General features: G+C 44.3%; 4 protein-coding genes across 7 annotated transcripts in view; 2 read left to right on the plus strand and 2 right to left on the minus strand.

Moving 5' to 3' along the window:
• LOC139410275 (melanotransferrin) overlaps nt 1–9,655 on the plus strand; it is a 21,267-nt gene extending 11,612 nt beyond the window's left edge. Inside the window, exons 8-16 of the mRNA XM_071155758.1 lie at nt 218–380; nt 625–776; nt 1,725–1,821; nt 2,613–2,807; nt 4,306–4,459; nt 6,919–6,986; nt 8,299–8,486; nt 9,205–9,397; nt 9,517–9,655. Coding sequence (XP_071011859.1) covers nt 218–380; nt 625–776; nt 1,725–1,821; nt 2,613–2,807; nt 4,306–4,459; nt 6,919–6,986; nt 8,299–8,486; nt 9,205–9,397; nt 9,517–9,572 — 1,266 coding nt within the window. The 3' untranslated portion in view covers nt 9,573–9,655. The remainder of the gene's footprint in view (nt 1–217; nt 381–624; nt 777–1,724; nt 1,822–2,612; nt 2,808–4,305; nt 4,460–6,918; nt 6,987–8,298; nt 8,487–9,204; nt 9,398–9,516) is intronic.
• A 3,010-nt stretch (nt 9,656–12,665) lies between these two features.
• LOC139409538 (protein NCBP2AS2-like) lies at nt 12,666–13,937 on the minus strand. The gene is made up of 2 exons (XM_071154837.1): nt 13,865–13,937; nt 12,666–13,662 (listed from the first exon to the last, which is right to left on the minus strand). The coding sequence occupies exon 2, from the start codon at nt 13,631–13,633 to the stop codon at nt 13,322–13,324; it is 312 nt and encodes a 103-aa protein (XP_071010938.1). The 5' UTR covers nt 13,634–13,662; nt 13,865–13,937; the 3' UTR covers nt 12,666–13,321.
• Nucleotides 13,938–15,901: 1,964 nt separating this feature from the next.
• On the plus strand, nt 15,902–17,992 carry LOC139409540 (nuclear cap binding protein subunit 2). The gene is made up of 4 exons (XM_071154843.1): nt 15,902–16,048; nt 16,561–16,742; nt 17,021–17,159; nt 17,548–17,992. Exons 1-4 carry the CDS (start codon nt 15,974–15,976, stop codon nt 17,617–17,619), a joined length of 468 nt encoding a protein of 155 aa, XP_071010944.1. The 5' UTR covers nt 15,902–15,973; the 3' UTR covers nt 17,620–17,992.
• Nucleotides 17,969–25,789, minus strand: LOC139409539 (SUMO specific peptidase 5). 4 transcript variants are annotated; one of them, XM_071154839.1, is made up of 11 exons: nt 24,844–24,894; nt 24,063–24,167; nt 22,651–23,753; nt 22,431–22,536; nt 22,190–22,337; nt 22,021–22,068; nt 21,812–21,889; nt 20,941–21,078; nt 20,472–20,555; nt 20,319–20,369; nt 17,969–20,206 (listed from the first exon to the last, which is right to left on the minus strand). In XM_071154839.1, the coding sequence occupies exons 3-11, from the start codon at nt 23,603–23,605 to the stop codon at nt 20,096–20,098; spliced, it is 1,719 nt and encodes a 572-aa protein (XP_071010940.1). In that variant the 5' UTR covers nt 23,606–23,753; nt 24,063–24,167; nt 24,844–24,894; the 3' UTR covers nt 17,969–20,095. The 4 variants fall into 4 exon arrangements, with proteins under 4 accessions (XP_071010940.1, XP_071010939.1, XP_071010943.1 ...); XM_071154838.1 differs by having other exon boundaries at nt 19,000–20,206; nt 24,793–24,894; XM_071154842.1 differs by lacking the exon at nt 24,844–24,894 and adding an exon at nt 25,693–25,789 and having other exon boundaries at nt 19,011–20,206.
• Between the last annotated feature and the right edge of the window lie 1,797 nt (nt 25,790–27,586).

Here is a 27,586-nt window from a genome sequence, read left to right on the forward strand (position 1 = left end):
GCGTTCAAGACAATTAGGAACTTGGAAATCTCCAACCAGTGCGTTCATGACAATTAGGAACTTGGAAATCTCCAACCAGTGCGTTCAAGACAATTAGGAACTTGGAAATCTCCAACCAGTGCGTTCAAGACAATTGTCTGTTTCTCACAATGTCAAATGACACTCCGAGGAGTAGTCAGAGTTTTAATAAATCCTGGTTGTGTTTATTTTTCCTCAGACAAAGTCAGGTTTCCCCATCTTTCAGTCGGGCGAGTTAGGCAGCAATTTGCTGTTCAGTGATTCGTCCACAAAGTTCCTACGGCCGGAGTATGATGATCCTAAGGCGTGGATGGGCTCCATCTACTACAGCACTCTCAAAGCCATGGACTGCATCCCAGCAGGTGAGGCCTCCTCTCTCTCTCTCTCTCTCTCTCTCTCTCTCTCTCTCTCTCTCTCTCTCTCTCTCTCTCTCTCTCTCTCCCCTCTCTCTCTCTCTCCCTCTCTCTCTCTCTCTCTCTCCCTCTCTCTCTCTCTCTCCCTCTCTCTCTCCCTCTGCCTCTCTCTATCTCTCTCTCTCCCCCTCTCTCTCTCTCTCTCTCTCTCTATGTTTGTTTGTAAGTACTGAGTATTGTTCTGTGTGTGCAGAGCTGCCCCAGTCCCTGCGTTGGTGTGTGTTGTCCAGCGATGAGCAGCAGAAGTGTGTAGACATGGCCGAGGCCTTCAGTGCCAAGTCTCTGGTCCCCAGTATCCAGTGTGTGATGGGATCTTCAGTGGACGACTGCATGAAGAAGATCCAGGTACATTTAACTTTTCTAAACCCTGCCTACCTGCCACTCCAGCAGGCGCAATCTTACTTCTCAAAGTCTTAGAATGAAAGGAGGGGCGGCAGGTAGCCTAGCGGTTAGAGTGGGGGGGCGGCAGGTAGCCTAGCGGTTACTGGTCCAACGCTCTAACCGCTAGGCTACCTGCCGCCCCTCCACTCTAACCGCTAGGCTACCTGCCGCCCCTCCACTCTAACCGCTAGGCTACCTGCCTCCCCTCCACTCTAACCGCTAGGCTACCTGCCGCCCCTCCACTCTAACCGCTAGGCTACCTGCCGCCCCTCCACTCTAACCGCTAGGCTACCTGCCGCCCCTCCACTCTAACCGCTAGGCTACCTGCCGCCCCTCCACTCTAACCGCTAGGCTACCTGCCGCCCCTCCACTCTAACCGCTAGGCTACCTGCCGCCCCTCCACTCTAACCGCTAGGCTACCTGCCACTCCAGCGGGCTCAATCTTACTTCTCAAAGTCTTAGAATGAAAGGAGGGGAGGCAGGTAGCCTAGCGGTTAGAGTGGAGGGGCGGCAGGTAGCCTAGCGGTTAGAGTGGAGGGGCGGCAGGTAGCCTAGCGGTTAGAGTGGAGGGGCGGCAGGTAGCCTAGCGGTTAGAGTGGAGGGGCGGCAGGTAGCCTAGCGGTTAGAGTGGAGGGGCGGCAGGTAGCCTAGCGGTTAGAGCGTTGGACCAGTAAACGAAAGGTTGGAAGATCGAATCCCCTGAGCTGACAGGGTGTAAAAATGTGTCGTTCTGCCCCTGAACAGGCAGTTAACCCACTGTTCCTAGGACTGTCATTATAATTTGTTCTTAACTGACTTGCCTAGTTAAATAAAGGTTAAATAAAAATACTATGTCTGGCAGACTCATAGGGCTCTCTTCCTACAGGGGCTGTTGAAAGTAGGAAACATGTCTTCCCTTCTGTGTGTTTGTAGAATAAAGAGGCAGATGCCATCACCCTGGATGGAGGTTACATCTACACAGCAGGGAAAAGCTACGGCCTGGTGCCTGCTGCTGGGGAGAGCTACACAGGTCTGATCCCTCTACAACCAAACTGACCCGACTACGTTTTCCTTAAGTTCTTTCCATGGGCTTTGATCATGTGATGATTTGCTGCAAATCAAAATGTCTTTTGGGACAAGAGACGTACACTGAAGACGTACACTGAAGCCTCCTCCTCTCTCCTTCCTCTCTTCCCTCCTCTCTCCCTCCTCTCTTCCCTCCTCTCTTCCCTCCTCTCTTCCCTCCTCTCTCCCTCATATCTCCCTCCTCTCTCCCTCCTCTCTTCCCTCCTCTCTCCCTCCTCCCTCCCTCCTCTCTTCGATCCTATCTCCCTCCTCTCTTCCCTCCTCTCTCCCCTCCTCTCTCCCTCCTCTCTCCCTCCTCTCTTCGCTCCTCTCTCCCTACTCTCTCCCTCCTCTCTCCATCCTCTCTTCCCTCCTCTCTCTCCCTACTCTCTCCCTACTCTCTTCCCTCCTCTCTCTCTCCTCTCTCCCTCCTCTCTCTCCCTCCTCTCTCCATCCTCTCTTCCCTCCCTCCTCTCTCTCTCCCTCCTCTCTTCCCTCCTCTCTTCCCTTCTCTCTCCCTACTCTCTCCCTCCTCTCTTCCCTCCTCTCTCTCTCCCTACTCTCTCCCTCCTCCCTCTCCCTACTCTCTCCCTCCTCTCTTCCCTCCTCTCTCTCTCCCTACTCTCTCCCTCCTCTCTCTCCCTACTCTCTTCCCTCCCCTCTTCCCTCCTCTCTCCCCTCCTCTCTCTCTCCCTACTCTCTTCCCTCCTCTCTCCCTCCTCTCTCCCCTCTTCTCTTCCCTCATCTCTCTCTCAGGGGACAGTGATGGCAGTGTCTACTATGCTGTGGCAGTGGTGAAGAAGTCCAACAGTGACATCACCACGCTGGAGAACCTGAGGGGGAAGAGCTCCTGTCACACTGGCTACGGCCGTACAGCTGGCTGGAACATCCCCATGGGTCTGCTCATAGAGAAAGGTCTCATCAGACCAGCTCATTGTCAGATACCACAAGGTAATACACCAGGGAGTCTGTCTGTCTCTGTCTGTCTGTCTGTCTGTCTGTCTGTCTGTCTGTCTGTCTGTCTGTCTGTCTGTGCCTTTGCGCACAAGCATTGGAGTGTGTGAGTTCATTTCACTTTTCTCCTCAGTAGGTCTGACTGTCTCTCTCTCCTCCTGTCCTCCTCAGTAGGTCTGACTGTCTCTCTCTCCTTCTGTCCTCCTCAGTAGGTCTGACTGTCTCTCTCTCCTTCTGTCCTCCTCAGTAGGTCTGTCTGTCTCTCTCTCACCTCATGTCCTCCTCAGTAGATCTGACCGTCTCTCTCTCCTTCTGTCCTCCTCAGTAGGTCTGACTGTCTCTCTCTCCTTCTGTCCTCCTCAGTAGATCTGACTGTCTCTCTCTCCTTCTGTCCTCCTCAGTAGATCTGACAGTCTCTCTTCTCCTGTCCTCCTCAGTAGATCTGACTGTCTCTCTCTCCTTCTGTCCTCCTCAGTAGATCTGACTGTCTCTCTCACCTCCTGTCCTCCTCAGTAGATCTGACTGTCTCTCTCACCTCCTGTCCTCCTCAGTAGATCTGACTGTCTCTCTCTCCTTCTGTCCTCCTCAGTAGATCTGACTGTCTCTCTCTCCTTCTGTCCTCCTCAGTAGATCTGACTGTCTCTCTCTCCTTCTCAGTAGATCTGACTGTCTCTCTCTCCTTCTGTCCTCCTCAGTAGATCTGACTGTCTCTCTCTCCTTCTGTCCTCCTCAGTAGATCTGACTGTCTCTCTCTCCTTCTGTCCTCCTCAGTAGATATGACTGTCTCTCTCTCCTCCTGTCCTCCTCAGTAGATCTGACTGTCTCTCTCTCCTTCTGTCCTCCTCAGTAGATCTGACTGTCTCTCTCACCTCCTGTCCTTCTCAGTAGATCTGACTGTCTCTCTCTCCTCCTGTCCTCCTCAGTAGATATGACTGTCTCTCTCTCCTCCTGTCCTTCTCAGTAGATCTGACCGTCTCTCCTCCTGTTCTCCTCAGTAGATCTGACTCTCTCACCTCCTGTCCTCCTCAGTAGATCTGACTGTCTCTCCTCCTGTTCTCCTCAGTAGATCTGACTCTCTCACCTCCTGTCCTCCTCAGTAGATCTGACTGTCTCTCTCTCCTTCTGTCCTCCTCAGTAGATCTGACTGTCTCTCTCTCCTCCTGTCCTCCTCAGTAGATCTGACTGTCTCTCTCTCCTCCTGTCCTCCTCAGTAGATATGACTGTCTCTCTCTCCTCCTGTCCTTCTCAGTAGATCTGACCGTCTCTCCTCCTGTTCTCCTCAGTAGATCTGACTCTCTCACCTCCTGTCCTCCTCAGTAGATCTGACTGTCTCTCCTCCTGTCCTCCTCAGTAGATCTGACTCTCTCACCTCCTGTCCTCCTCAGTAGATCTGACTCTCTCTCCTCCTGTCCTTCTCAGTAGGTCTGTCTGTCTCTCTCACCTCCTGTCCTCCTCAGTAGATCTGACTGTCTCTCTCTCCTTCTGTCCTCCTCAGCCGCTGGAGGTTTCTTTAAGAACAGCTGTGTCCCAGGTGCCAATCAGCCTGGTTTCCCTGGCAACCTGTGTGACCTGTGTGTGGGGGACAACAAAGGGCAGAACAAGTGTGAGAAAGGCAAGGACCTGTTTGACGGATACGATGGAGCGTTCAGGTACAGTACATCTCACAACTTCCTGATCCATTTAAAGACAGATTGAGGTCTCTGTTCAGTCTGTGAAGCTGATTCAATTCAGTCTGTGAAGCTGAATCTGTTCAGTCTGTGAAGCTGAATCTATTCAGTCTGTGAAACGGACTCTATTCATTCTGTGAAGCTGATTCAATTCAGTCTGTGAAGATGGCTCTGTTCAGTCTGTGAAGCTGAATCTATTCAGCCTGTGAAACTGACTCTATTCAGTCTGTGAAGCTGAATCTGTTCAGTCTGTGAAGCTGACTCTATTCAGCCTGTGAAACTGACTATTCAGTCTGTGAAGCTGACTCTATTCAGCCTGTGAAGCTGATTCAATTCAGTCTGTGAAGCTGAATCTGTTCAGTCTGTGAAGCTGAATCTATTCAGTCTGTGAAACGGACTCTATTCATTCTGTGAAGCTGATTCAATTCAGTCTGTGAAGATGGCTCTGTTCAGTCTGTGAAGCTGAATCTATTCAGCCTGTGAAACTGACTCTATTCAGTCTGTGAAGCTGAATCTGTTCAGTCTGTGAAGCTGACTCTATTCAGCCTGTGAAACTGACTCTATTCAGTCTGTGAAGCTGAATCTATTCAGCCTGTGAAACTGACTCTATTCAGTCTGTGAAGCTGAATCTGTTCAGTCTGTGAAGCTGAATCTGTTCAGTCTGTGAAGCTGAATCTGTTCAGTCTGTGAAGCTGAATCTGTTCAGCCTGTGAAGCCGAATCTATTCAGCCTGTGAAACTGACTCTATTCAGCCTGTGAAACGGACTCTATTCATTCTGTGAAGCTGATTCAATGCAGTCTGTGAAACTGACTCTATTCAGTCTGTGAAGCTGAATCTATTCAGTCTGTGAAACTGACTCTATTCAGTCTGTGAAGCTGAATCTATTCAGTCTGTGAAACTGACTCTATTCAGTCTGTGAAGCTGACTCTATTCAGTCTGTGAAGCTGAATCTATTCAGTCTGTGAAGCTGAATCTATTCAGTCTGTGAAGCTGATTCAATGCAGTCTGTGAAGCTGAATCTTTTCAGTCTGTGAAACTGACTCTATTCAGTCTGTGAAGCTGAATCTTTTCAGTCTGTGAAACTGACTCTATTCAGTCTGTGAAGCTGAATCTATTCAGTCTGTGAAGCTGACTCTATTCAGTCTGTGAAGCTGAATCTATTCAGTCTGTGAAGCTGAATCTATTCAGTCTGTGAAACTGACTATATTCAGTCTGTGAAACTGAATCTATTCAGTCTGTGAAACTGAATCTATTCAGTCTGTGAAACTGACTATATTCAGTCTGTGAAACTGAATCTATTCAGTCTGTGAAACTGACTCTATTCAGTCTGTGAAACTGACTCTATTCAGTCTGTGAAGCTGAATCTATTCAGTCTGTGAAACTGACTATTCAGTCTGTGAAACTGAATCTATTCAGTCTGTGAAACTGACTATTCAGTCTTGTGAAACTGAAACGTGACAGTTTCCGTAATAGAAATGTAAAGGTGATTTGTAATTTAGTGGACGTATGAAGCGTTCACCGAGCATGCTGTCTCCGCTAGAGCTGGAGCACTGCCTTTCAGTTTCAATCACGCTGTAAAGCTGAACTTCCGCGACTTGAATACAGCCCTTAGACATAGTAGTTTTATAAAGTGCCAAGACAATTCCATTGTAGTTATAACACCATTTACAATGTTATAGTCAAACTATGTATATCGGCCTTGGTTTGTTGTAATTGTAGACGGTAGGGAACATTCTAGAGAGAGATAGCATCATTGACATATACATTTAACATTTGAGTCATTTAGCAGACATTCTTATCCTGAGAGACTTACAGTAGATAGTGCATACATTTTGATACCCCCCCCCGTGGGAATCGAACCCACAACCCCGTGGGAATCGAACCCACAACCCCGTGGGAATCGAACCCACAACCCCGTGGGAATCGAACCCACAAGCCTGTGGGAATCGAACCCACAACCCTATGGGAATCGAACCCACAACCCCGTGGGAATCGAACCCACAACCCTGTGGGAATCGAACCCACAACCCTGGCGTTGCAGTTCGTTCAGACATTCCTATGGGGAAAGAATAGGGTTTTGGAATAAATGCAGAAAATGAGGTCTGAGGTAAAAACAGACTTAGGAGTTCTTCTACATGCTGTTCTATAAGATAATAGCAGTCAGTTAACATGACCTTTATGGATGATTACACTTTATGGGATTTTTTGTGAATGACGTAAATTCAACAACAACAAAAAATGACGTTAGCTGATGAAGATAATCTCATAGAACAAACCGTGTCAGATCTCCTCGACCTGTGTTTACCACAGACCTTATTTTCTATCTTTCTCCAAAAACACTACAACAACAAAAAACGCCATTCATTTTCTCCATAGTCTTTGTCCAACGAACCGTGGCAGCGTAAAGACCCCATTTACTATTTAACTCTATTTGTATCAGGTGTTTGGCCACAGGAACTGGAGAGGTGGCCTTCATCAAGCACACCACTGTCTTCCAAAACACTGATGGTAAGTGTGTGTGTGTGTGTGTGTGTGTGTGTGTGTGTGTGTGTGTGTGTGTGTGTGTGTGTTACATACCATCTCCGGTCAGGAAACCAACCATTGTTATCATTGCACCATAACCCCACTACCATAAACCCATAACCCCACTACCATAAACCCATAACCCCACTACCATAAACCCATAACCCCACTTCCATAACCCCACTACCATAAACCCATAACCCCACTTCCGAAACCCCACTACCATAAACCCATAACCCCACTTCCGAAACCCCACTACCATAAACCCATAACCCCACTACCATAAACCCATAACCCCACTTCCATAACCCCACTACCATAAACCCATAACCCCACTTCCGAAACCCCACTACCATAAACCCATAACCCCACTACCATAACCCCACTACCATAAACCCATAACCCTACTACCATAAACCCATAACCCCACTTCCATAACCCCACTACCATAAACCCATAACCCCACTACCATAAACCCATAACCCCACTTCCATAACCCCACTACCATAAACCCATAACCCCACTTCCGAAACCCCACTACCATAAACCCATAACCCCACTTCCGAAACCCCACTACCATAAACCCATAACCCCACTTCCATAACCCCACTACCATAAACCCATAACCCCACTACCATAAACCCATAACCCCACTTCCATAACCCCACTACCATAAACCCATAACCCCACTACCATAAACCCATAACCCCACTACCATAAACCCATAACCCCACTACCAGAATCATAAACTTGTTCAGAGGATGTGGAAATGTTTTCCAGTCATTAACAACTTGCTGACACGTTGCTCTTTGACTCCATAACTTCATATCAGTATTTGTGAATTAGGAGAGTTATCTCTGTATATCTGCGGTACGTTTTCTATCAAATCAAATCAAATGTATTTATATAGCCCTTCGTACATCAGCTGATATCTCAAAGTGCTGTACAGAAACCCAGCCTAAAACCCCAAACAGCAAGCAATGCAGGTGTAGAAGCACGGTGGCTAGGAAAAACTCCCTAGAAAGGCCAAAACCTAGGAAGAAACCTAGAGAGGAACCAGGCTATGTGGGGTGGCCAGTCCTCTTCTGGCTGTGCCGGGTGGAGATTATAACAAAACATGGTCAAGATGTTCAAATGTTCATAGATGACCAGCATGGTCGAATAATAATAAGGCAGAATAGTTGAAACTGGAGCAGCAGCACAGTCAGGTGGACTGGGGACAGCAAGGAGTCATCATGTCAGGTATTCCTGGGGCATGGTCCTAGGGCAATTGTGTGTTTATCTCTCTGTCCTCTAGGTAATTCAGGTGAGTCGTGGGCCATTGACCTGCAGTCTAAGGACTTCCAGCTGCTGTGTCCCCACGGCTCCAGGGCAGAGGTCACCCAGTACGCCCACTGTAACCTGGCCCGCGTCCCCTCCCACGCTGTTATGGTACGGCCTGACACCAACATCTACGCCCTCTATGGCCTGCTGGACAAAGCACAGGTACGACTGACCGGGCCTTTGGTTCTTTGAGTGACTGATTGGTTGATTGAGTGATTAGTTGATTTATTGAATGATTGGTTGAGTGAGTGAGTGTTTGGTCGATTTGTTGACTGTTTGAGGGATTGGTTGATTTATTAGTTGAGTGAGTGAGTGAGTGAGTGAGGTACTTGAGTGAGTGAGTGAGTGAGTGAGTGTTTGGTCGATTTGTTGACTGTTTGAGGGATTGGTTGATTTATTAGTTGAGTGAGTGAGTGAGTGTTTGGTCGATTTGTTGACTGTTTGAGGGATTGGTTGATTTATTAGTTGAGTGAGTGAGTGAGTGAGGTACTTGAGTGAGTGAGTGAGTGTTTGGTCGATTTGTTGACTGTTTGAGGGATTGGTTGATTTATTAGTTGAGTGAGTGAGTGAGTGAGGTACTTGAGTGAGTGAGTGAGTGTTTGGTCGATTTGTTGACTGTTTGAGGGATTGGTTGATTTATTAGTTGAGTGAGTGAGGTGAGTGAGTGAGTGAGTGGAGTGAGGTGAGTGAGGTGAGTGAGTGAGTGAGTGAGTGAGTGAGTGAGTGTTTGGTCGATTTGTTGATTGATTGTATGCATGTGGCATAAAATAACATAACATAACATAACATAACATAACATAACATAAATATCCCTTCTACACACACCTGAAAACGGTGAACTACATGTTGATACACTTGTGTCCTCTTCATCTCCCTCCAGGAGTACTATAGTAGTGACACGGGTTCAGAGTTCAAGATGTTTGACTCGTCTAAGTACCAGGGCTCTGACCTCATCTTCAAAGACTCCACTGTCAGCATGATTGGAGTGGCCGAGAGGAAGACCTATGACAAGTGGCTGGGACAGGGCTACATGGACTCACTTACCAACATGGAGTGCAACTCCTCTGCTAAAGGTACTGTACACAAACTCACACACACTCTTTGATCTATCTCATTTTACTGACAGTAATGCTTCAGGAACAGTAGCTTTCCTATGTGCTGGTGTACTGAAGTATGTTTGTTTGGCCTACAGCACTGTCTTCCCTGCTCCTGGTGGCTCTGATGAGCTCCATCTTCCTCTGGGTGTAAGAAGCCATGTCCTAACCCAACCCAGCCCCTGTCCAAGTTCCAGCCCCAACCCAGTCCCCCTGTCCAAGTTCCAGCCCCAACCCAGCCCCCCTGTCCAAGTTCCAGCCCCAAACCAGCCCCTGTCCAAGTTCCAGCCCCAACCCAGCCCCCCTGTCCAAGTTCCAGCCCCTGTCCAAGTTCCAGCCCCAACCCAGTCCACCTGTCCAAGTTCCAGCCCCAACCCAGCCCCCCTGTCCAAGTTCCAGCCCCAACCCAGCCCCCCTGTCCAAGTTCCAGCCCCAACCCAGCACCCCTGTCCAAGTTCCAGCCCCAACCCAGCACCCCTGTCCAAGTTCCAGCCCCAACCCAGTCCCCCTGTCCAAGTTCCAGCCCCAACCCAGCACCCCTGTCCAAGTTCCAGCCCCAACCCAGTCCCCCTGTCCAAGTTCCAGCCCCAACCCAGCCCCCCTGTCCAAGTTCCAGCCCCATTCCTTCACCAACCCCAGTAGCCTACTCCCTCTGTAGGGAATCTCTCCTCTTCTGCCAAAGCGCCAGCAATAACACTACACATTACCACCCAGCACATTACCACCCAGCACAGTACTACCCAGCACATTACCACCCAGCACATTACTACCCAGCACATTACCACCCAGTACATTATTACCCAGCACATTACCACCCAGTACATTACTACCCAGCACATTACCACCCAGCACATTACCACCCAGTACATTAACACCCAGCACATTACGACCCAGCACATTACGACCCAGCACATTATCACCCAGCACATTACCACCCAGCGAACCACAGCAGCATTTCCTGTCATGTTGGAATCTTTAGAAGATGATGTCTGCATCCCTTCCTGTATCTGATTCATAGCTTATGATTGTACTTTATTCTACTGTATATGTTGATGCTAGGATTTGTGAGGAAGGATAACATGTTGAAAATACTATTTGACTTGGGTCTAAATTATGGTCACTGTTGTTGAGTCAAGGTGCTTCTTGAGTCAGTGAGTCAAGGTGCTTCTTGAGTCAGTGAGTCAAGGTGCTTCTTGAGTCAGTGAGTCAAGGTGCTTCTTGAGTCAGTGAGTCAAGGTGCTTCTTGAGTCAGTGAGTCAAGGTGCTTATTGAGTCAGTGAGTCAAAGTGCTTATTGAGTCAGTGAGTCAAAGTGCTTATTGAGTCAGTGATTCAAGGTGCTTATTGAGCTTGTCTCTCAATGGGGAAAATATCCTGTTTTCTTTGGTTGAGCTACAGAGGATGAAGTCCTTCCCAACCAGAGATGACGAAGGATTGCTATTACGCTTACTGACGGTAACTGCCATATCAGTGTATATGTTTTTACCCGTTACATACTTTACTACGCAGTGTTTGTCTCTCCGCAAGGTGTGTATTTCTTACACCGACTATTGTGAGTACTACTTATGGGCACAAGCCATATCTGGGAATATGGCGTGTTTTGCACAGTCTGCCTTTACTGTATAAGCTAATGCCATATCAGTGAATATGCACTGCTTGAACTACAGGATGTGTGTTGGGAAATATTTTTGAAAAGAGTCAAATAGGGGGTGTTTTATTCATGTTCTCCCCAAATCCTGGAAAGACAAAACATTTAAGCCAAGACAACTTGCTCACTATCTGTATTTAGGGTCTCGATTCAATCCGTATCGCGGGAAGTTCAGCGTTACAGCGTGAATTGAGGCCTAGAAGTTTCCATTTGCTTGGCTGGTAATCAAATTCTACGATAAGAATGATGTGAATTATAGCCTACTGATAAATATTATGGATTGGAACCTGCTTGCACCTGATATGCACTTGTTTTGGAGAGAACATTGAACAAGCCATCCTTGTTTTTTTTTTGCTTTTGAAACTTAGGTGTACTTTGATTTTAAAGTAATGTGGAATTTTGAAAATTACAGAGTCAGGTTTAAATTCTTATATTACATTTCAATGTTGTACACATGAGCTAAAATCCATCATCTATAACAATAGTGATTATAAGGAATGGAACTCAACCCAAACCTGATTCCTGCATTGTGACGGCGCAGTGTTCGATTGATTTTTGCTGCTCTCATGCAATTTTGTGTTCCTGTCCAGTAGATCAGCTTGATTTGTATGTGTATTTCAATGAGACATAAGTTTATATGATGCTCAGCTACCATATCAGTGTATATGTACAGAGTACTGACTCATTTCTGTCAGAAACAAACGCTTGCCTTCAAAGTTATAGCAATTTCTTCGATGAAATGATAAACATGTAACTAATATTTAGTTGCCAGGCCAGTGCGTCTGCATAAGTATTGCTACAAAACTGCGTCTTTAAGAATTCTCTGCTGTTCTTATTAAAAATCTGCATATGGAAGCTGGTGGTCGATCGTGAAACATTTTACTGTAGTAGTAGGTTGTGAATGAGAGCCTGTACATTGTGTCAGTCAGCCCATCTACAGAGTCAAGGAATGCAATACATTCTTGGTGGACGTGACAATCTCCACGTTGATTGTTTAAAGTTACAACGAAATATACTCGCACACAATTATGGACTGAAGTCCTTGCGTTCTTTGCTGCAACGGCAGTTTGAATGGAAGTTGTTGGAAGAGTTTGTGAGGTTCAGGCACTCAAGGTTCAGAACCAAGGACGGTAATTATAGCCTCTTTATGGGCCAACCTATGACAAAGTGAAACAGTGGACTTTAAACATGCAAGGTGAGTTGAGGTTCGTCTACACACAGTAATCAACACAATGCTACACTTAGCCATAGCAGACTCACAAAAAGGCAATTACTTTTGTACTAGCTAGTAGCTAGCATAGCCTAGCCTTAACTGTCTGCTACCCACAATATCAGTGTTTAGACACTTATTTCAAAGATACTGCCGAACTTGTCAGTCAGCTTCCTCCTCAGGTGTAAAACACACGCTGGTGACGAAGTGCTCTATTCAATCCATATCACTGAAGAGTTACAGATTTCGCAATAGAAATGTAAAGGTAGATTCCGATTGGGCCCGACATGCAGCGTTTACCGTGAAAGCCAACATTGCCTTTGAATTTCAATTAGACTTTAGTGCAGAATTTTCCACAATACGGATTGATTGAATAGAGGCCTAAACCTCGTTGTCTAGTCATTTTTATTTATCTGAATGATCTTTTATTGGTAAAATACATTACATTTAATTTAAAAGCCCACTAAGATTTGGCCAATAGGTGAGGACAATCCAAACACCTCAAGTCATAATATGTCATGGGAACTGACGTGGGGTTGCATGACAGCAAACGTTCTATATGATGGTATTCTGCAAGTCAGATCCGGTAGACAATTCCAGATCTACAAACACAAACTCCTGGGTAGATTGCAACGACTCTCAGCCTACTGTAACACGTCTGCATACTGGAGACAAACTAACCACAAACCTAGACCTGTTACAGTAGGCTAACTAACCACAAACCTAGACCTGTTACGGTAGATTCATCCACCACAAACCCCAACATTCATTACAGGGGCGCAACTTTGTTTTTAAACCAGTCAGAAACACACTCCACACATGATGAGATCTCCCTGATGGAAAATTAATCTTGAGTATGTTTTGAGACATAGTAGCTGGTTTACCAGTAGCTTAGTGTTCCCGTCAATATATTAAAATATTGGCTCAGTCATGTAATAGTAGTCGGCCTAGACAGTTGTGGGACGGGTCATGTTGTCGGTCACGTTATCAACAGTTCACATGATTGTTTGTCTGTCATACAGACATAAGACTAAAGCATAATTTCTTCATTTCTTTATTTGTCCCTGAGCGTCTCTGAAGCCATCTTTCACCTCCTTGACAAAAGTCTCCCTAACTCTTCTGAACCGGGTCCCGATGTCACCAGCGTCTCGGGGAATCCGTCCGTTTGCCTCTTGCCGAACCTGGCGTAGCGTGTCTGACTTCAGGACCTTCGCCGTCGCAACCTTCCCAGCGATTTGTGCTTTGATGATCGCAAAAGCTGTGATCTGTGCCGCACGTCGGATAGGACGAGACTCCGCTAGTTTCTCAATGACTCGTGGATTGTTCAGGAAAGAGAACAACATACGAATGATGGCCATCTCGCACAGTAAATAAATTGTCTTGTTACCTGTAAAACAAACGACAATACAGCTGATGTTATTTCACTGCCCAGAGTTAGCTAACCAGCTAGCTAGCTACTCGTGGTAGTTAGCTGCCTTTCCCGAAAAATACGTTAGTTCATGAGAAAACATCAATACTCTTTTTATTATAACATGCTGTAAGGAGCCACTGGTAAAGTTAAGATTAATATAGAAGAGTTTCTCACATACTTCCTTGTTCATTCAGATGACCGCTACTTTGAGACGCGAGGTTACATCAGAGACACACTGTTCTGCCAGCAGCATAAAAGATGGCGTCAATTTGTATGGTAATAAAGAATCCTTCAAAATAAAAGCTGCCATTTTAAAAACATTGCAATGTGGATAACTAATTCAAAAGATATTACATTTTAATCCATGTCCATTTTTATTGTGCTAATAAGTAAATACAAGAACGAATTTATAGAAACAATTACAAATCTGCTTCTTAAGACCACTATCGATGTATTATGCGCAAAGTGGCAGTGGACACGCTTTTATGTGCAAATATTGATATAATAACCATCATCGAAACCCGGAGTCACTCAATGACAGGCTGTGTGGTCCTCCCGACCACGACTCCATAAAGCATGTAATTTATTAGGCTACAGATGAAATAAACTGTGATGAACTTCACAGGGTATTGAAAGTGCAAGGTGATGAGCTTGATGCTTCCTTCCAATAAATATCCAGGGTCTTATTCGGGTGACATGATGATCGATGCTTGGCTGCCGTTTTGACAAAATTAAAAATAATCTCACTCTTTTGTCCATAATAATGTCATCATGTAGACTATATCCGTACTATATCTGTGGGCACATTCGCTATAAAACGCCACTTTTCTTTTGGTGACAAAATCATCAGTAGATTTGAAAATGCGATGGAAACCCATTTAACTTTTCATTTTTAATTTGGTACATGGGAATTTTACCACAAAAGTCATTTTTATGTGTCGTATGATCATCACGCACAGACTTCTATCCACAACAAGAACATTTTAACATTTTATTTATGCATATTTTAAAATATTCACATGAAAATCTGTTGCCAATTGGATGGAAAACTAGCAATAGAATGGAATTATCGTTACAAAAAAACCCCCCATGAAAATCACATTAACTGCACTTCCCCTTTAAAAACAAAAACAACACCAAAACTAAAACAGGCTGCTTCACATACTTAATTGCCTGCTTGATGGGTCAACTGTGGATGGTCTTCCCATTGATTAAAACTGATTAGGTAGGTTTATGCCACCAGAACACAGCTGGCCCAATGGGCAATTTACCAACAGTTGCCTGGACTTCACATAAACATGAACATTCATACAGTTGCATTGTATGTTCTACAAACCGATTTGATATTAATATTGAATTGAAAAAAAATGCAACTGATATTAATATAGATTTTCCATTTCGGTGCCCATAACTCATTTAATGGATTTATTCTATAAGTGATTGAAATGACTGAATTGTATCATAGTGTCAGACCATAATTTTTTTACTGACACATTTAATGAAACTGGTGATTGAAATTGATGAATGTATCATAGTGTGTGTTAGACCAGTGGTTCCCAAAAATGTTTGGTCATTGTGCCTATTTGGCTCTGCCTGGTGTACCCCTGAAGTACCCTCTCATGTGCATTTTACCAAGAGGCCTATGGTCTCATTGGTCTTCTCAAGTACAGCCTGTGGATAGGCCAAGTAACCCGAGGGGTCCTAGTACCCCTGGTTGGGAACCAATGTGTTGGACCATGAATTAACTGACACATTTGATACAATTTCAGACCCATGTTTCAAAACACAGGTACTATACTTTTTATATATAGCATAAAATGTATTTGGGGTTTCAAATAGGGTGTATTGCATTGTGGCCAATGTAATGGGTTGAGTAGAAAGTGTTTCTGGGTATACAGACCTCAGTCCCCCATGAAATAACACCATATATAGATTCTACAGAACCTAGTGAGTAATTACAACCCCACTTTTACTTTGGCACCTAGAAACGTTCTCTCTGTAAGACAATGTGTATTTAATGTACTGCATTGGGGACATTTATTTTTTACCTTGGAGCTTGTTTAAACAACAAACAAATTTAATGCAAATGTTATTTAAATATGAACAAATATGAAACATTGTTAATGTTTAGAGAATATTTTTTCTTATATGAATAAATAAAGGTGACGTGGGGGACTTTTATTTAGAATATTTCTAAATTCCGTGACCCGGAAGTGCTTTTTTTTGTGTTGTTGACGAGACGTTGATGTAAGGAACACATTTCTCCGCTCATCTTTGAAGCGACACAATGTCTATTAAATTGAATGCGCTATTCAGCGACTCCTACGTTGATGTAAGCCAATACAGAGACCAACATTTTAAGGTAAGGATTGGTTTAAATCAATCGGGAACCAACCAGTAGAATAGTTTTGCTAGCTAACGTTAGCTATCTGTTGCGCTAGCAAGCTACCGGTAGATTGCAACGTGCTGCCTTTTCTTTCAGACAAACGTTGTTTTATCACTTACCTGTGGCTTTCAAACCATGAATATTGTATTTCAGGATGATTTCCTCCTAAGAATGGGTCGGAACGTGTTTTTAAAGAGACCAACCTGTAATTAGCTACAATTTAAAGAGCAAATCAAACTGACCTCTGTAATCAGACTGGTCTCAGTCTTGACGTTATATATTTAAATACGAGACATTGAAATTAGCATATGTTTGGTATGGTTACATGAGATGGAGTCTTATGTAAAACGTATATTATCCTGCAAACGTTTACCCATATTAGTGGTGAATAATACTATCAGCTAATGTTAGTGTAATTGTCCTCCTGGCTGTGCAGTTACTAGACTCTTCTAAAGATGTTCTCCCCCCCCCCCCCCTCCGTCCTCCAGGGAAATCGATATGAGCAAGAGAAACTGTTGAAGCAGGCTAACACACTCTACGTGGGTAACCTGTCCTTTTACACCACAGAGGAACAAGTGTACGAGCTCTTCTCCAAGAGCGGGGACGTGAAGAGAATAATCATCGGCCTGGATAAGGTGAAGAAGACGGCGTGCGGCTTCTGCTTCGTCGAGTATCCTTTAAAAAAAAACTTGTGGATGTGTTTTGGTTCGACATTTTTCTAATTCTATACCCATACACTTAGGGCTCCCGGACCCAGATTAAAACCAGTCCTACACTAAAAAGGACTCCGATTTAAGCCTATCAACCAAATGTATTTATAAAGCCCTTTTTTTACATCAGCCGATGTAGTCCTACACTAAAGCACAGTCAGTGGAGAGTGACCCTCGGATGTCCAATAGTAGGCTTAATCTGTGTTCCCGGAAACTGGCACCTTGACCCCTGTACCAGATACTACACGCGTACAGATGCTGAAAATGCCATGAGGTTTGTCAACGGGACACGTCTGGATGACCGCATCATCAGAACTGACTGGGACGCTGGTTTTAAAGAAGGCAGGCAGTACGGCCGTGGCAAGTCCGGTGGTCAGGTAAATTTACACCGGGGAAATGCATGTTTACTACCTCAGAGACGACAACAGTTGTATATTAGTTAGTTAGTCATCTCTGGTTGTTTATATTGGAATTGATAGTTTTCACAAAATTGTAGTTTTCATTAAAGTGGTACCGTTAACTGGTTATTGTTTGGATGAGAACTTTGAAAGTTACATAACATTACTGTATTAAACAGGACAATCATGTTCAATGTTAATAGGTTATGTAATTGTGACCATGTTGTCTTACCGTTCTGGAACTTGATAGGATCTATCATGAGGAGACAGTTCATAGTCCTATGTGAACTATGTCACCCCCTAATAGACCCAAATACTTAACCGGGCCCGTGGCAAAACAAACAAGTCAGTCTCTTTTTCTCCTCAGGTCAGAGACGAATACAGACAAGATTATGACCCAGCCCGTGGGGGCTATGGGAAAGTTGTCTCTCGGCCATAAAACATGTCCTATGCTGTTTCTTTGGGGAGGGCTATGGGGAAACTAGTGTCACGAGCCTGAGTCAACATGTTACTGCTGTTTCTTTGCCCTTTTCCAGGTAAGAGATGAATATAGACAGGATTATGACCCTGCTCGAGGTGGATGTGGGAAATTAGCTCAGCTGCAGAAACCTCCTGAGGGACGGAACAGTTTAGTTTGGGTTCCAAGCAGACGTCTGCCAGGGTTTTCTAATGACTCGTTTATTTAGAAGTCTTCTGTGAAGCATTTTTAGTTAACCATAGTTCCAACAGTCATGCCCAGTGTGACACACGTTTACAAATGTAATTGTCTCCCAAACTGTATACTTTCAAAAAAATAAAATCTTTTAACGTTATTTTCTTAAAATGTATCTGCTATACAAACTGGAACACTACTTTGGTAATGTGGAGCAACTCTTCTGATCGGATTGAGTAGTTTCTTATGGATGAAGTGTGTGTGTGTAAACACAGGTTCACTGCTGACTGTTTAAGGTCCATGGAGGTGATACTGATGGCCTTTCAGTTTATGGCTCCTACGGGTGTCTAGATGGAGAAAAGCTACGGACCTAAAACTTGCCTGTTCGAGTTGCGACAACTACAGAAATTGACAAACCTTAACCTAATTCTCCTAACCTGCTGTAAACCATCAGTGTCCCAACACCAGGATTCAATAGGATGGCAGGTTATAGGCATTGTGGCTTTTAAAGGCAATTTTCGACTGAGCCGTTATCTTGAATGGGATCTCTGTGTCTGCAGGAACATTACCTTTAAATGTAAACTGTGATTTTAATTGAGCTCGAGTATCAGGGAATCACCACACGCATGTGCCGGTCAGTTACACCAAGTAACTTTACAAACTTCATATCACCATTAAACGTCCTCATATGGGTGATTGTTTGCTGAAGTAGTTAACATGAACAGACGGATCCATCGAGTTGAAACATCTGCTCTTTTGTCATTTCAATTTCAGAAAGTAAACCACATTCTCCTAATTGAAGAGAATTCAAATGGAATTGACACTTTTCTCTAAAAAGCATAATGGAATCGTGGCTGGGCATCCTAACAACCCTGTGCTGTCATCTCAACATTACCTAAAACTAAAAAGTGTGACTGTATTCAGGGATTAATTTAGGAAGGAAACGGTTCCATTTTAGGATGAGACAGCATACATTGGGAACCTTTGAGGACAGTTTACCCATCTAGAGAATCCCAATTTAATCTCTAGGTGTTTGTCAGCATAACCCTAACACAGTAACTGAAAATTAAATCAAAATCGGAAAGTTTCTCAAAGAAGATCAACCAGATTAGAGTGATCTGTGAACATTCAATGGTGCAATAGCATTGCTTACACCACCATGTGAGATTCGTCGCATCTTCCCATTATAGAAAGTGATTTATTTAAAGAGAATTACTGATGCTAAATGGTTTTGAACATCCAGACATTTTAATCATTTACACCGGTCTTAAAAATGTGGACAACAACACAAAAGGCACATGTTAGCACCAGGTATACACTGGGCTCAAATGTGCATTAATGACAGACGGTATAGATGGAATTCAGCAATTTCTACAGCAGCATTTTCTCAATTACAAACTGTCTGTGGACCAGCACCCTCAGATGGGTGATCCTCTAATGAGGAAGATAACCATAGTGGGCCGGGCCCCTCCAATGAGGAAGATGACCATAGTGGGCCGGGCCCCTCATACAATAAAAGGCTTAGAAACGGTTCTACAGCAGTAGCATTAAATTCTCAGTACACTAAAATGTCAAAATACACTTATTGTTTAAACAGAAGCAGGAAGAGGTGTGTGTTTTCATGAAGCCATTCTGAGTGGAGCATCATGGTTAATCATAACTAACTCCCTGATAACAAACTGCTGTTTGTGATGCCAAAACGTGGAGTTTCTCAAGAACTAAGAAGCGGTTCGAGATTAAGTAACATTAAAACAGTATATTCAGTTAAACGTTAGCCTTTGATGAGTTATTGTTCTCTACCTCACTAGTCAGGCAAACACTACATGATATAAAACAAGAACCTTCAAGTTTCACCTACTGTCCCATATAATCTCCTGTTTACAGTTTAAGAGCTGAAGCTAGGAAACGTGTTATAAACACGGATAGGTCCATTACCGGTCTCAAACCTACCAGCAGAGTTCGCTCCAGGTCAGCCAGTCAGCCAGCAGTGGAAACTTTGTGAACGTCAACTCAAAAGTGCCTCTCATTATCAAGGTATATAAAAACAAGTCCAACGCCGGACCTCTACTGAATGACAGATGGTTGTTTTCACCGCCTCTGTGTCGTTAGTCAAACAACGTGTCCCGTTTCCACTGCGCTTCTTGGCTCGTCATGTTTTAGAGTATTAATGGCCCTTCCACAATAAGGGTCAAACAGTCGTTAAAGCCCACGGTCCAGTGGAAAGGCAGGTGTACTCTCTCTAGAGCTGGGGCACTGCGGTTGATCAGTCATTCAGTTTACAGTCACAGAGCTCTTTGTAAATCCTCTTGCGGACTTTGGGCATGTCCTCCTGTGTGAACTGCAGCGGCTCTTTCAATGCCAGGCACTTGCAGTACTGAGAGAGAAACAAAGCAGGGGAAGAGTTGAATAGGGAAGATTCACCACAAGGAATGTGAGTGTGTGTGTGTTTGGGAATTTACAGTACGAGGGGGAAATTCCCCACTCACCTCCAAGATGAAGACTCCACAGTCACTGTCGTTCTTCTGTTGAGGAATACCCTGAGGGTGGGAACCAATCAGAGACAGTGGTCAACACACAGTCAATCAGAAAGCACGAGAGAGAGAGAGAGAACAGTCACACGGTACCATCTGAAACAATACCTTGTTTATAATCGTCTTCCAGCCTTTCTGATATGCAGCTTGTTTCTTCTCCTCGGCCTCAGCCAGGATATAAGTCAGGATGTTCTGTGGGCCAGATGAACACAGAAGGGTTTAGTTAAATAGGTCACAAATCGACTCCTTCAAGGGTTCCTAAAATGTGGACAACGTGTCAAACTCATTCCAAGGAGGGCCTAGTGTCTGCGGGTTTTCGCTCCACCCTTTTACTTGATGAAATAAGGTCACTAATTAGTATAAAAATAAACTCCCCTCACCTGGTTGCCTGTCTTAATCATTGAAAGGAAAACCCGAAGACACTAGGCTCTCTGTGGAATGAGTTTGTCACCGATGACGTAGACCAATGTTAACATGATAAATGCTCATCAAATCAAACCAATGCTCCTCAGGTCGAGGATAAACATTCAGAAGCAACTGAGTTTGATAGCGAGGCAGAGGACTAGAGTGAGAGTACCTCCATGGTGTATTTGAAGACGATGCCCTGGGAGTCATAATAGTGGATGTGGTGGTTGGCTATGTCCACTGTGATCAGGGACCAGTGAATCTCCAGGTGGATAGGAATCAACAACAGCCTCTTAGAAAACAGATCCACCTGAGTGAGAGAGACAGAGAGAGAGACACACCAGATTAACCACAATCGCGGACATACGCTAGTTCTGTGAGACTGACAGTCTCAGATAAACAGTGAGCCTTTACATTTCTGGTCCTGCAGGTCAGATCTTAACAAACTACTGATAAATATGGCTGCATCTTCCATAACCTACCACCAGCTTACCTTTTTAGTCCATCTCTTAACCCCTTCGTAGCCTTTGGCCATTAGCTTACCTTTTTAGTCCATCTCTTAACCCCTTCGTAGCCTTTGGCCACTAGCTTACCTTTTTAGTCCATCTCTTAACCCCTTCGTAGCCTTTGGCCACCAGCTTACCTTTTTAGTCCATCTCTTAACCCCTTCGTAGCCTTTGGCCACCAGCTTACCTTTTTAGTCCATCTCTTAACCCCTTCGTAGCCTTTGGCCACTAGCTTAGCTTTTTAGTCCATCTCTTAACCCCTTCGTAGCCTTTGGCCACTAGCTTAGCTTTTTAGTCCATCTCTTAACCCCTTCGTAGCCTTTGGCCATTAGCTTACCTTTTTAGTCCATCTCTTAACCCCTTCGTAGCCTTTGGCCACTAGCTTACCTTTTTAGTCCATCTCTTAACCCCTTCGTAGCCTTTGGCCATTAGCTTACCTTTTTAGTCCATCTCTTAACCCCTTCGTAGCCTTTGGCCACTAGCTTACCTTTTTAGTCCATCTCTTAACCCCTTCGTAGCCTTTGGCCACTAGCTTACCTTTTTAGTCCATCTCTTAACCCCTTCGTAGCCTTTGGCCACCAGCTGCCGGTGGAAAAAGCTGTTGAAGAAATGAACCTGCGGGAGAAAAATAGGGAAACATTCAGTAACCTTGGTAACCAAGCAGAAGACCACCACCATCCTAACAACTCTCTTTCACAATTAACCCTTTGTTGAACCTTCTGATCCAGGATCCAAAATGAATGCACCTTGTTCTGTGTAGCATCCATGATCAATTCTCCATACATGTTTATCACCTAGACACACACACACACACACGACAGAAACATGGCAACGTTTGAATTTCAGGTTAGATAATACGTAGGCGAATAAGTTTATAAAGCAGCAAGCACACAGTTTCCTATCGACCAAAGCTACCTGGTCGTTGACCCAGTTTTGGTCATCCAGTGTGGACAGGTCCTCCAGGGTCAGAGTGTGCTTGTTGTAGTCCACTTTGAAGCACTTCATAGGGGTGGAGGCGAGACTCGCTTTATACTTCATCATTTCTGAGTGGATGTTTAGCTTCCTAGTACAGACAAATGAACAGAGATGCTATCAGCATAACAATGGAAATCAGCAATGAAATTGAAGCTGGTTTGTATCTCAAAACGATTCCTACTTGTCATGGAGGTCAGTGTTACACTTGTTCTTCAGATGCTCCAGGACGTCAGTCTCACTGAGGGGGATAAAGCTCCCGTACTTCACATAGAAGAACGCCAGGAACTCTGAGTGAGAGAGAGACAGGAATCAATAATAACACCATACATAAGTAATATGAACTTAAAAATGTATATGATTAAAATAAAATAAAAATCATAGTTACAATAAAAGTCTAGTACCATGTATAAGGTCTATGATTACTTCATGGATGTTGTCTTCAGGGTTGGGTTGCTGTGCTGGGTTTGAGACACAGTCCTCCTCTGGCTCAGGGCTTGGAGCCCACACTCCCACCTCACAGTAATCTCTGTGGTCCCACAGAGCGAAGGGGTGGAGGGTGCTGCATAACATAATGCCTGGGGAAACACAGGCTGTGGCTGATGGTTCCACCTCCATAGGGGCGCTACAGTCTGTTGGTTCCTCGTTGGGCACAGCCAATGTACCGTTGGAAAGGGTGACAGCTGCGTCACCAGCCTGGGGCTGCTTCATGACCTCTGTGTTAGAGTCGGTTACCGGCTGTTTGTCTAAACCACAACCATTCTCCTGCTCCATCTCTGAATCAGGAACATGCTCAACCACAGCCTTCATTATAGGTTGAACCACAGAGTTTGTTAATGGTAGAACCACAGAGTTTGTCACCAGTTTAACCACAGTGTACGTTAACTTCTGACCGATAGAGTTCATTAAGGGTTGAGGTTGACCGACAGAGTTGTTTACAAGTTGAGCCACAACATTCATTACAGGTTGACCGACAGAGCTGGTTACAAATGGAGCCAAGGAGTTGGTTACCTCCTCCACAACTGAGTTGGTTACCTCCTCCACAACTGAGTCGTTCGCCAGCTGTCGGATGGCTGTTACCTGCTCCTCTGTCATCTGGGTCTTCTCAGAAGAGTGGTGACCACCCGTCCTCTTGGGGGTCTCCCCCAGGGCCTGGCCCCTGCCCTTCCCCAGATGGGCCCTGCGTTGTCTGGGCTTGCCACCTGGAGTCTTCCCATGTGGGTCCTTCCCATTGTGGTGCTTAGAGTTTGGCCCACAGCAGTCACATGCCTTGGGTGTCCTCTTCCTCCCAGAGGAGCGGCCATTGGTGCCCACCAGTGCCGGCGGTGGTGTTTGGGGGACTGAGACGTTATGAACCATGGCTCTGTCCTCAGCTACTACCCCATCCCTTCACAGCTGCTTCTGGCCCAGAGTGCTGGTCCCAGCCCTCAGGGGCACTGAACCAGGGACCCCCCAGTAGATGGACTTTCTGCCTGAGTTGTGGGTGGATAAGGACCCTGGACTAGAGCTGGGATGATAAACAAAATATTATCGACACAGACCATATTGATCACTTACCGCAGGCATTTTGCTGACATCGTTCATGCGAAATGTTAAGTTTGAAGTGAAATAAATGTGCAAATATGGGTGATTGTTAATGGGACAATTGATGGCTATAACCATAGCCCTTTACAACCATAGTACATAGTACTTTAAAGGTCATAAAAAAACAAAACTGTGGTGCACATTAATGTTATAAATGTATCGTTCTACTTATCGATATCGCACCAATTCAGGCAATTTATTGCAATATTTTTGCCCATATCGCCCAGCTAACCTGCACCCTGACTGGCCAGGTAGTTGACAGTTTCAGACTGAAGTCTTAGAGGGTGGCAAATGGAGGTCCTTCTCAGGGGTTACCCCTTACAAGCCAAGGAAGAAGCTACATTGAAGGAAAGAGAGCTGTTAGGATAGCTTAAATGTGTGAAATTAATGTACTAAGTTTATTTGATGAAAACAGTATTGTTGATAGATAGTTAGGCATATTAGAAGAACTGGTGTGACCTGCTATATTGTCAGATGTCCCAACAGTTTAATTAATATACATTACATTATTACACATATTGCTAATCCTTTACTAAAATTACGTAAAGGAGTATCTAATAATGGTGATGTCTGCAACAAATAAACCATTGTGAGCAACTTATCACTTTTTGGGCAACTGAACTCGTCTGTGAGGTCGTTAGCTCGCTAATAGTGTGCTCAGCCATGTTTACAATAACTTGAGCTGCTTTTGCGTCTTGCAATCGATGATTGGATAACTATTCCTCTACTGTTGTAACGCTGTAGCGTGTGAATGTTGTGTAGCTAAACACAGAAGAGTCATGACAACGTTGGAGTATCGAACAAGCTAGCTAGCTAGCATAGCAAGCTGACTATAGCTAGCTACTAACACAAATGGTTTCCTGTTTCCATGGCTGAAAATGCGATCTGCACAGAGACACCGCTTTAACTCGTTCTTACAGTATCGATAACTCATAATCACAACTAAAAAGCACATATATTACCACATTTCTGCAATCGTCAAACAAGTTTCAGCGATAACAAACAACTCTCACTTGTGTGATCAAACAATCCATCTCATTAGTTTGCAGTCGCTTACTGACTGCGTCACATTTCAGCGCAAACGGTTCTCACTGGCTACCACGGCCACAAAGTCAAAATTGCTGGTCGTTATCAATAAAAAGTCACAATAAAAAGTGCAGTGTTCAATTTACCTGCTGGCGGGTAAGAAGACCCCCAGCTCTGTTAAAACCATTGACTCCTGTTTGCCGTTTTCAAGGTATTGTTAAATAAACATGAACTATTTGGTTGTAATATCATCACCTCTTGAAAAGCATAGTCAGAACTACACATTTCCGATTATTCTATGTATGACAAATGCGCACATTTAGCTCTATCATCAGAGTTGTACAGCAAGTAACTGTGGAGCACATGGGGATGTGTGTTACTCCTCAGCCTTATTTAACCTTTTATTTAACTAGGCAAGTCAGTTAAGAACACATTCTTATTTACAATGACGGTCTAGGAACAGTGGGTTAAACTGCCTTGTTCAGGGGGCAAAACGACAGATTTGCACCTTGTCAGCTCGGGGATTCGATCTAGTAACCTTTCGGTTACTGGTTAAAAGCTCTAACCACTATGCTACCTGCCGCCCCAAAACATTAACGGAAAGGTTCACCCATTTTGAAGGTTATATTGTTTTTGTCCATCTCTGAGTGATGGTCTATCGACTCCGTAGGTCATTTCATGTTTTCATGAGTATCTTTGAGTTATTGGCGTTCAAGCAGGCAGAAATCCGTCCGGTATGACGTCATGATCATCATGATAAACTCGCACTCACTACACTGGAAGTTTATAGGAAAACTACTTTTAGATCTACTTTTAGCCAAAAACGTCTATCATACATGCCAGATTTCGATACTTGTCGATGTCATAACTCGGGAGGATGTCTTCTCTTGAATGAGCCATTGATCATATATTTGCGACATTTTTCCTGTTTGTCTGCCCCTTTAGTCCAGGGTGCATTGCATGGTGCCGTTGCCAGAGATATTATAGAAAGGAGATAAGAATCCAATGAATAAATGAAGCAACTAATAACGCCTCACCCAGCAGACTGTCGACCAATCGCATTCACATTGGGTGCATTCATAAATTCACTATGGCTATTCTGATTTCAGAGCACTCTCGTTTGAGTGTGCCAGAGTGCAGAATAACTGATGAATTTATGAATGCGTAACACCCATTGAATATGACCGGTGTCAGTAAATGTCGGCAAAAAAAACTGTTATTAAATTGTTGCCAGCAGCACAGTTACAGTCACCAATGCTCTAGATAACATGAAAACCGTCTAACCAGCTCTGCTAGGGCAAGAGAAATGGTCAGAGTGAGCTGTTCTCTCATTGATGTCTGGAAGTTGCTAGCAAGTTAGCCAACGTTAGCTTGGGTGCTTGACTCCTGTTGGGAGGTCAGAAAGCTCAGGTCAAACCTACTCCAACAGACCGTCCAGTGTGGTTCTCTGAACGCCCAGAGCGCACAATTTACGAACTCACCCATTGTCATGCTGCATCACAAGGTTGCTAAATTTATCAACACATAATCCCTTCTCAAAGTTAGTGTAAATGACGAGAAACATGCCTATTTTACTCGAAAGTACGTAATGTCACGATTCCAAAGCTATACAATGCTACAGATAGCAAGTTAGCTCACATCTCAGAGATGTCTCACATCTCAGAGAATATATGTAATGTTTTACATCTTGTTGACAAAATTTGTGCAAATGTTGTGAATGTTAGACTAGAGGCACATGGATCTGCAGGTTGAACATGGTGAGATTATAGACTCCTAAATTGATAGTGCAGTTTTTTTCAGGCAATTTTACTGGTAATAGCTATGTTACATGCTGATATTGTCTTTGGTATTATTGTGTGTAGCTACGTTTGCTAGCTAGCAAGGAAGCCCATAGAGAGAACATTGCATTGTGGATTTTGTAGTCGACTTGAGCTTATTATAAGGCAACAAATGAAACATTTGTTCACAAAAAATATTGTTCTCACATATAAGTGTTAACACTGTAAAGTAAAGGAATTAATGGTTTTCGGTGAATTTTTCCTTTAAATGTCCCACTTGCTTGGCCTCTAGCTAGTTTTTGAGGTGGCACTGTTTGCTAAGACGGGAGGAGTGTCACGTGTGTTTGTGAGGCACGTCTCGAGTTCTCGCCAGGTATGGGTAACTTCACCAGGACAAGGACTTGCCGATGTCAAACTCTTTCCAAAAGCCTAATATCTGATGAAGCAAGCTAAATGACACACACACACACACGTTGTTTCCGTTGCTACAGTACACGCCAAATGGATAGGCTACCACAACAATTATGGATATACTGACAAGATACATGTCTCTCCACCCTAACAATGGGAGTTGTTGTCCACAAAGCCGCACGGCGGGCGGTCTAGCTCGCCTATCCTTTCTTTGGATTGGTGGATACATGTCTTTATTGTAATCCTTTTTTGAATATTCGATGAGGGTTGTTGACGTCAACCGCCTGTATTCAATGGATAGAGATGCTATGCTACTAGCCTCGTCATAAATATGCATAGCAATCTCGAGACCACTCCAATATAAATCGTTTTTTTCTCAAAGTTGCCGGGATGTCACGTGTCCTACTTATATCTTTACACTCGTAACAACCTAACCATTTTTTATGAAACTTCTATTCGATCAAATAAACCTCACATAGCAAATAAGCTACGCATTTTTTGTTGTTGACCAAATTCGCCATTCTCATTGACCTACATACAA

Source organism: Oncorhynchus clarkii, chromosome 5, assembly GCF_045791955.1.
Source record: "Oncorhynchus clarkii lewisi isolate Uvic-CL-2024 chromosome 5, UVic_Ocla_1.0, whole genome shotgun sequence".
In the NCBI taxonomy this organism is placed as follows: Eukaryota; Metazoa; Chordata; class Actinopteri; order Salmoniformes; family Salmonidae; genus Oncorhynchus; species Oncorhynchus clarkii.

Coding starts and splice junctions, on each gene's coding strand:
- LOC139409538 (XM_071154837.1), bottom strand. CDS start 13,633: ATGGCCATCATTCGTATGTTGTTCTCTTTCCTGAACAATCCACGAGTC.
- LOC139409540 (XM_071154843.1), top strand. CDS start 15,974: ATGTCTATTAAATTGAATGCGCTATTCAGCGACTCCTACGTTGATGTA. Junction 16,049..16,560: donor ACAGAGACCAACATTTTAAG/GTAAGGATTGGT, acceptor TCCGTCCTCCAG/GGAAATCGATATGAGCAAGA. Junction 16,743..17,020: donor TGCGGCTTCTGCTTCGTCGA/GTATCCTTTAAA, acceptor CCCCTGTACCAG/ATACTACACGCGTACAGATG.
- LOC139409539 (XM_071154839.1), bottom strand. CDS start 23,605: ATGGTTCATAACGTCTCAGTCCCCCAAACACCACCGCCGGCACTGGTG. Junction 22,069..22,189: donor AAAACTGGGTCAACGACCAG/GTAGCTTTGGTC, acceptor GTGTGTGTCTAG/GTGATAAACATGTATGGAGA. Junction 20,556..20,940: donor TCTTCAAATACACCATGGAG/GTACTCTCACTC, acceptor TCTGGCCCACAG/AACATCCTGACTTATATCCT.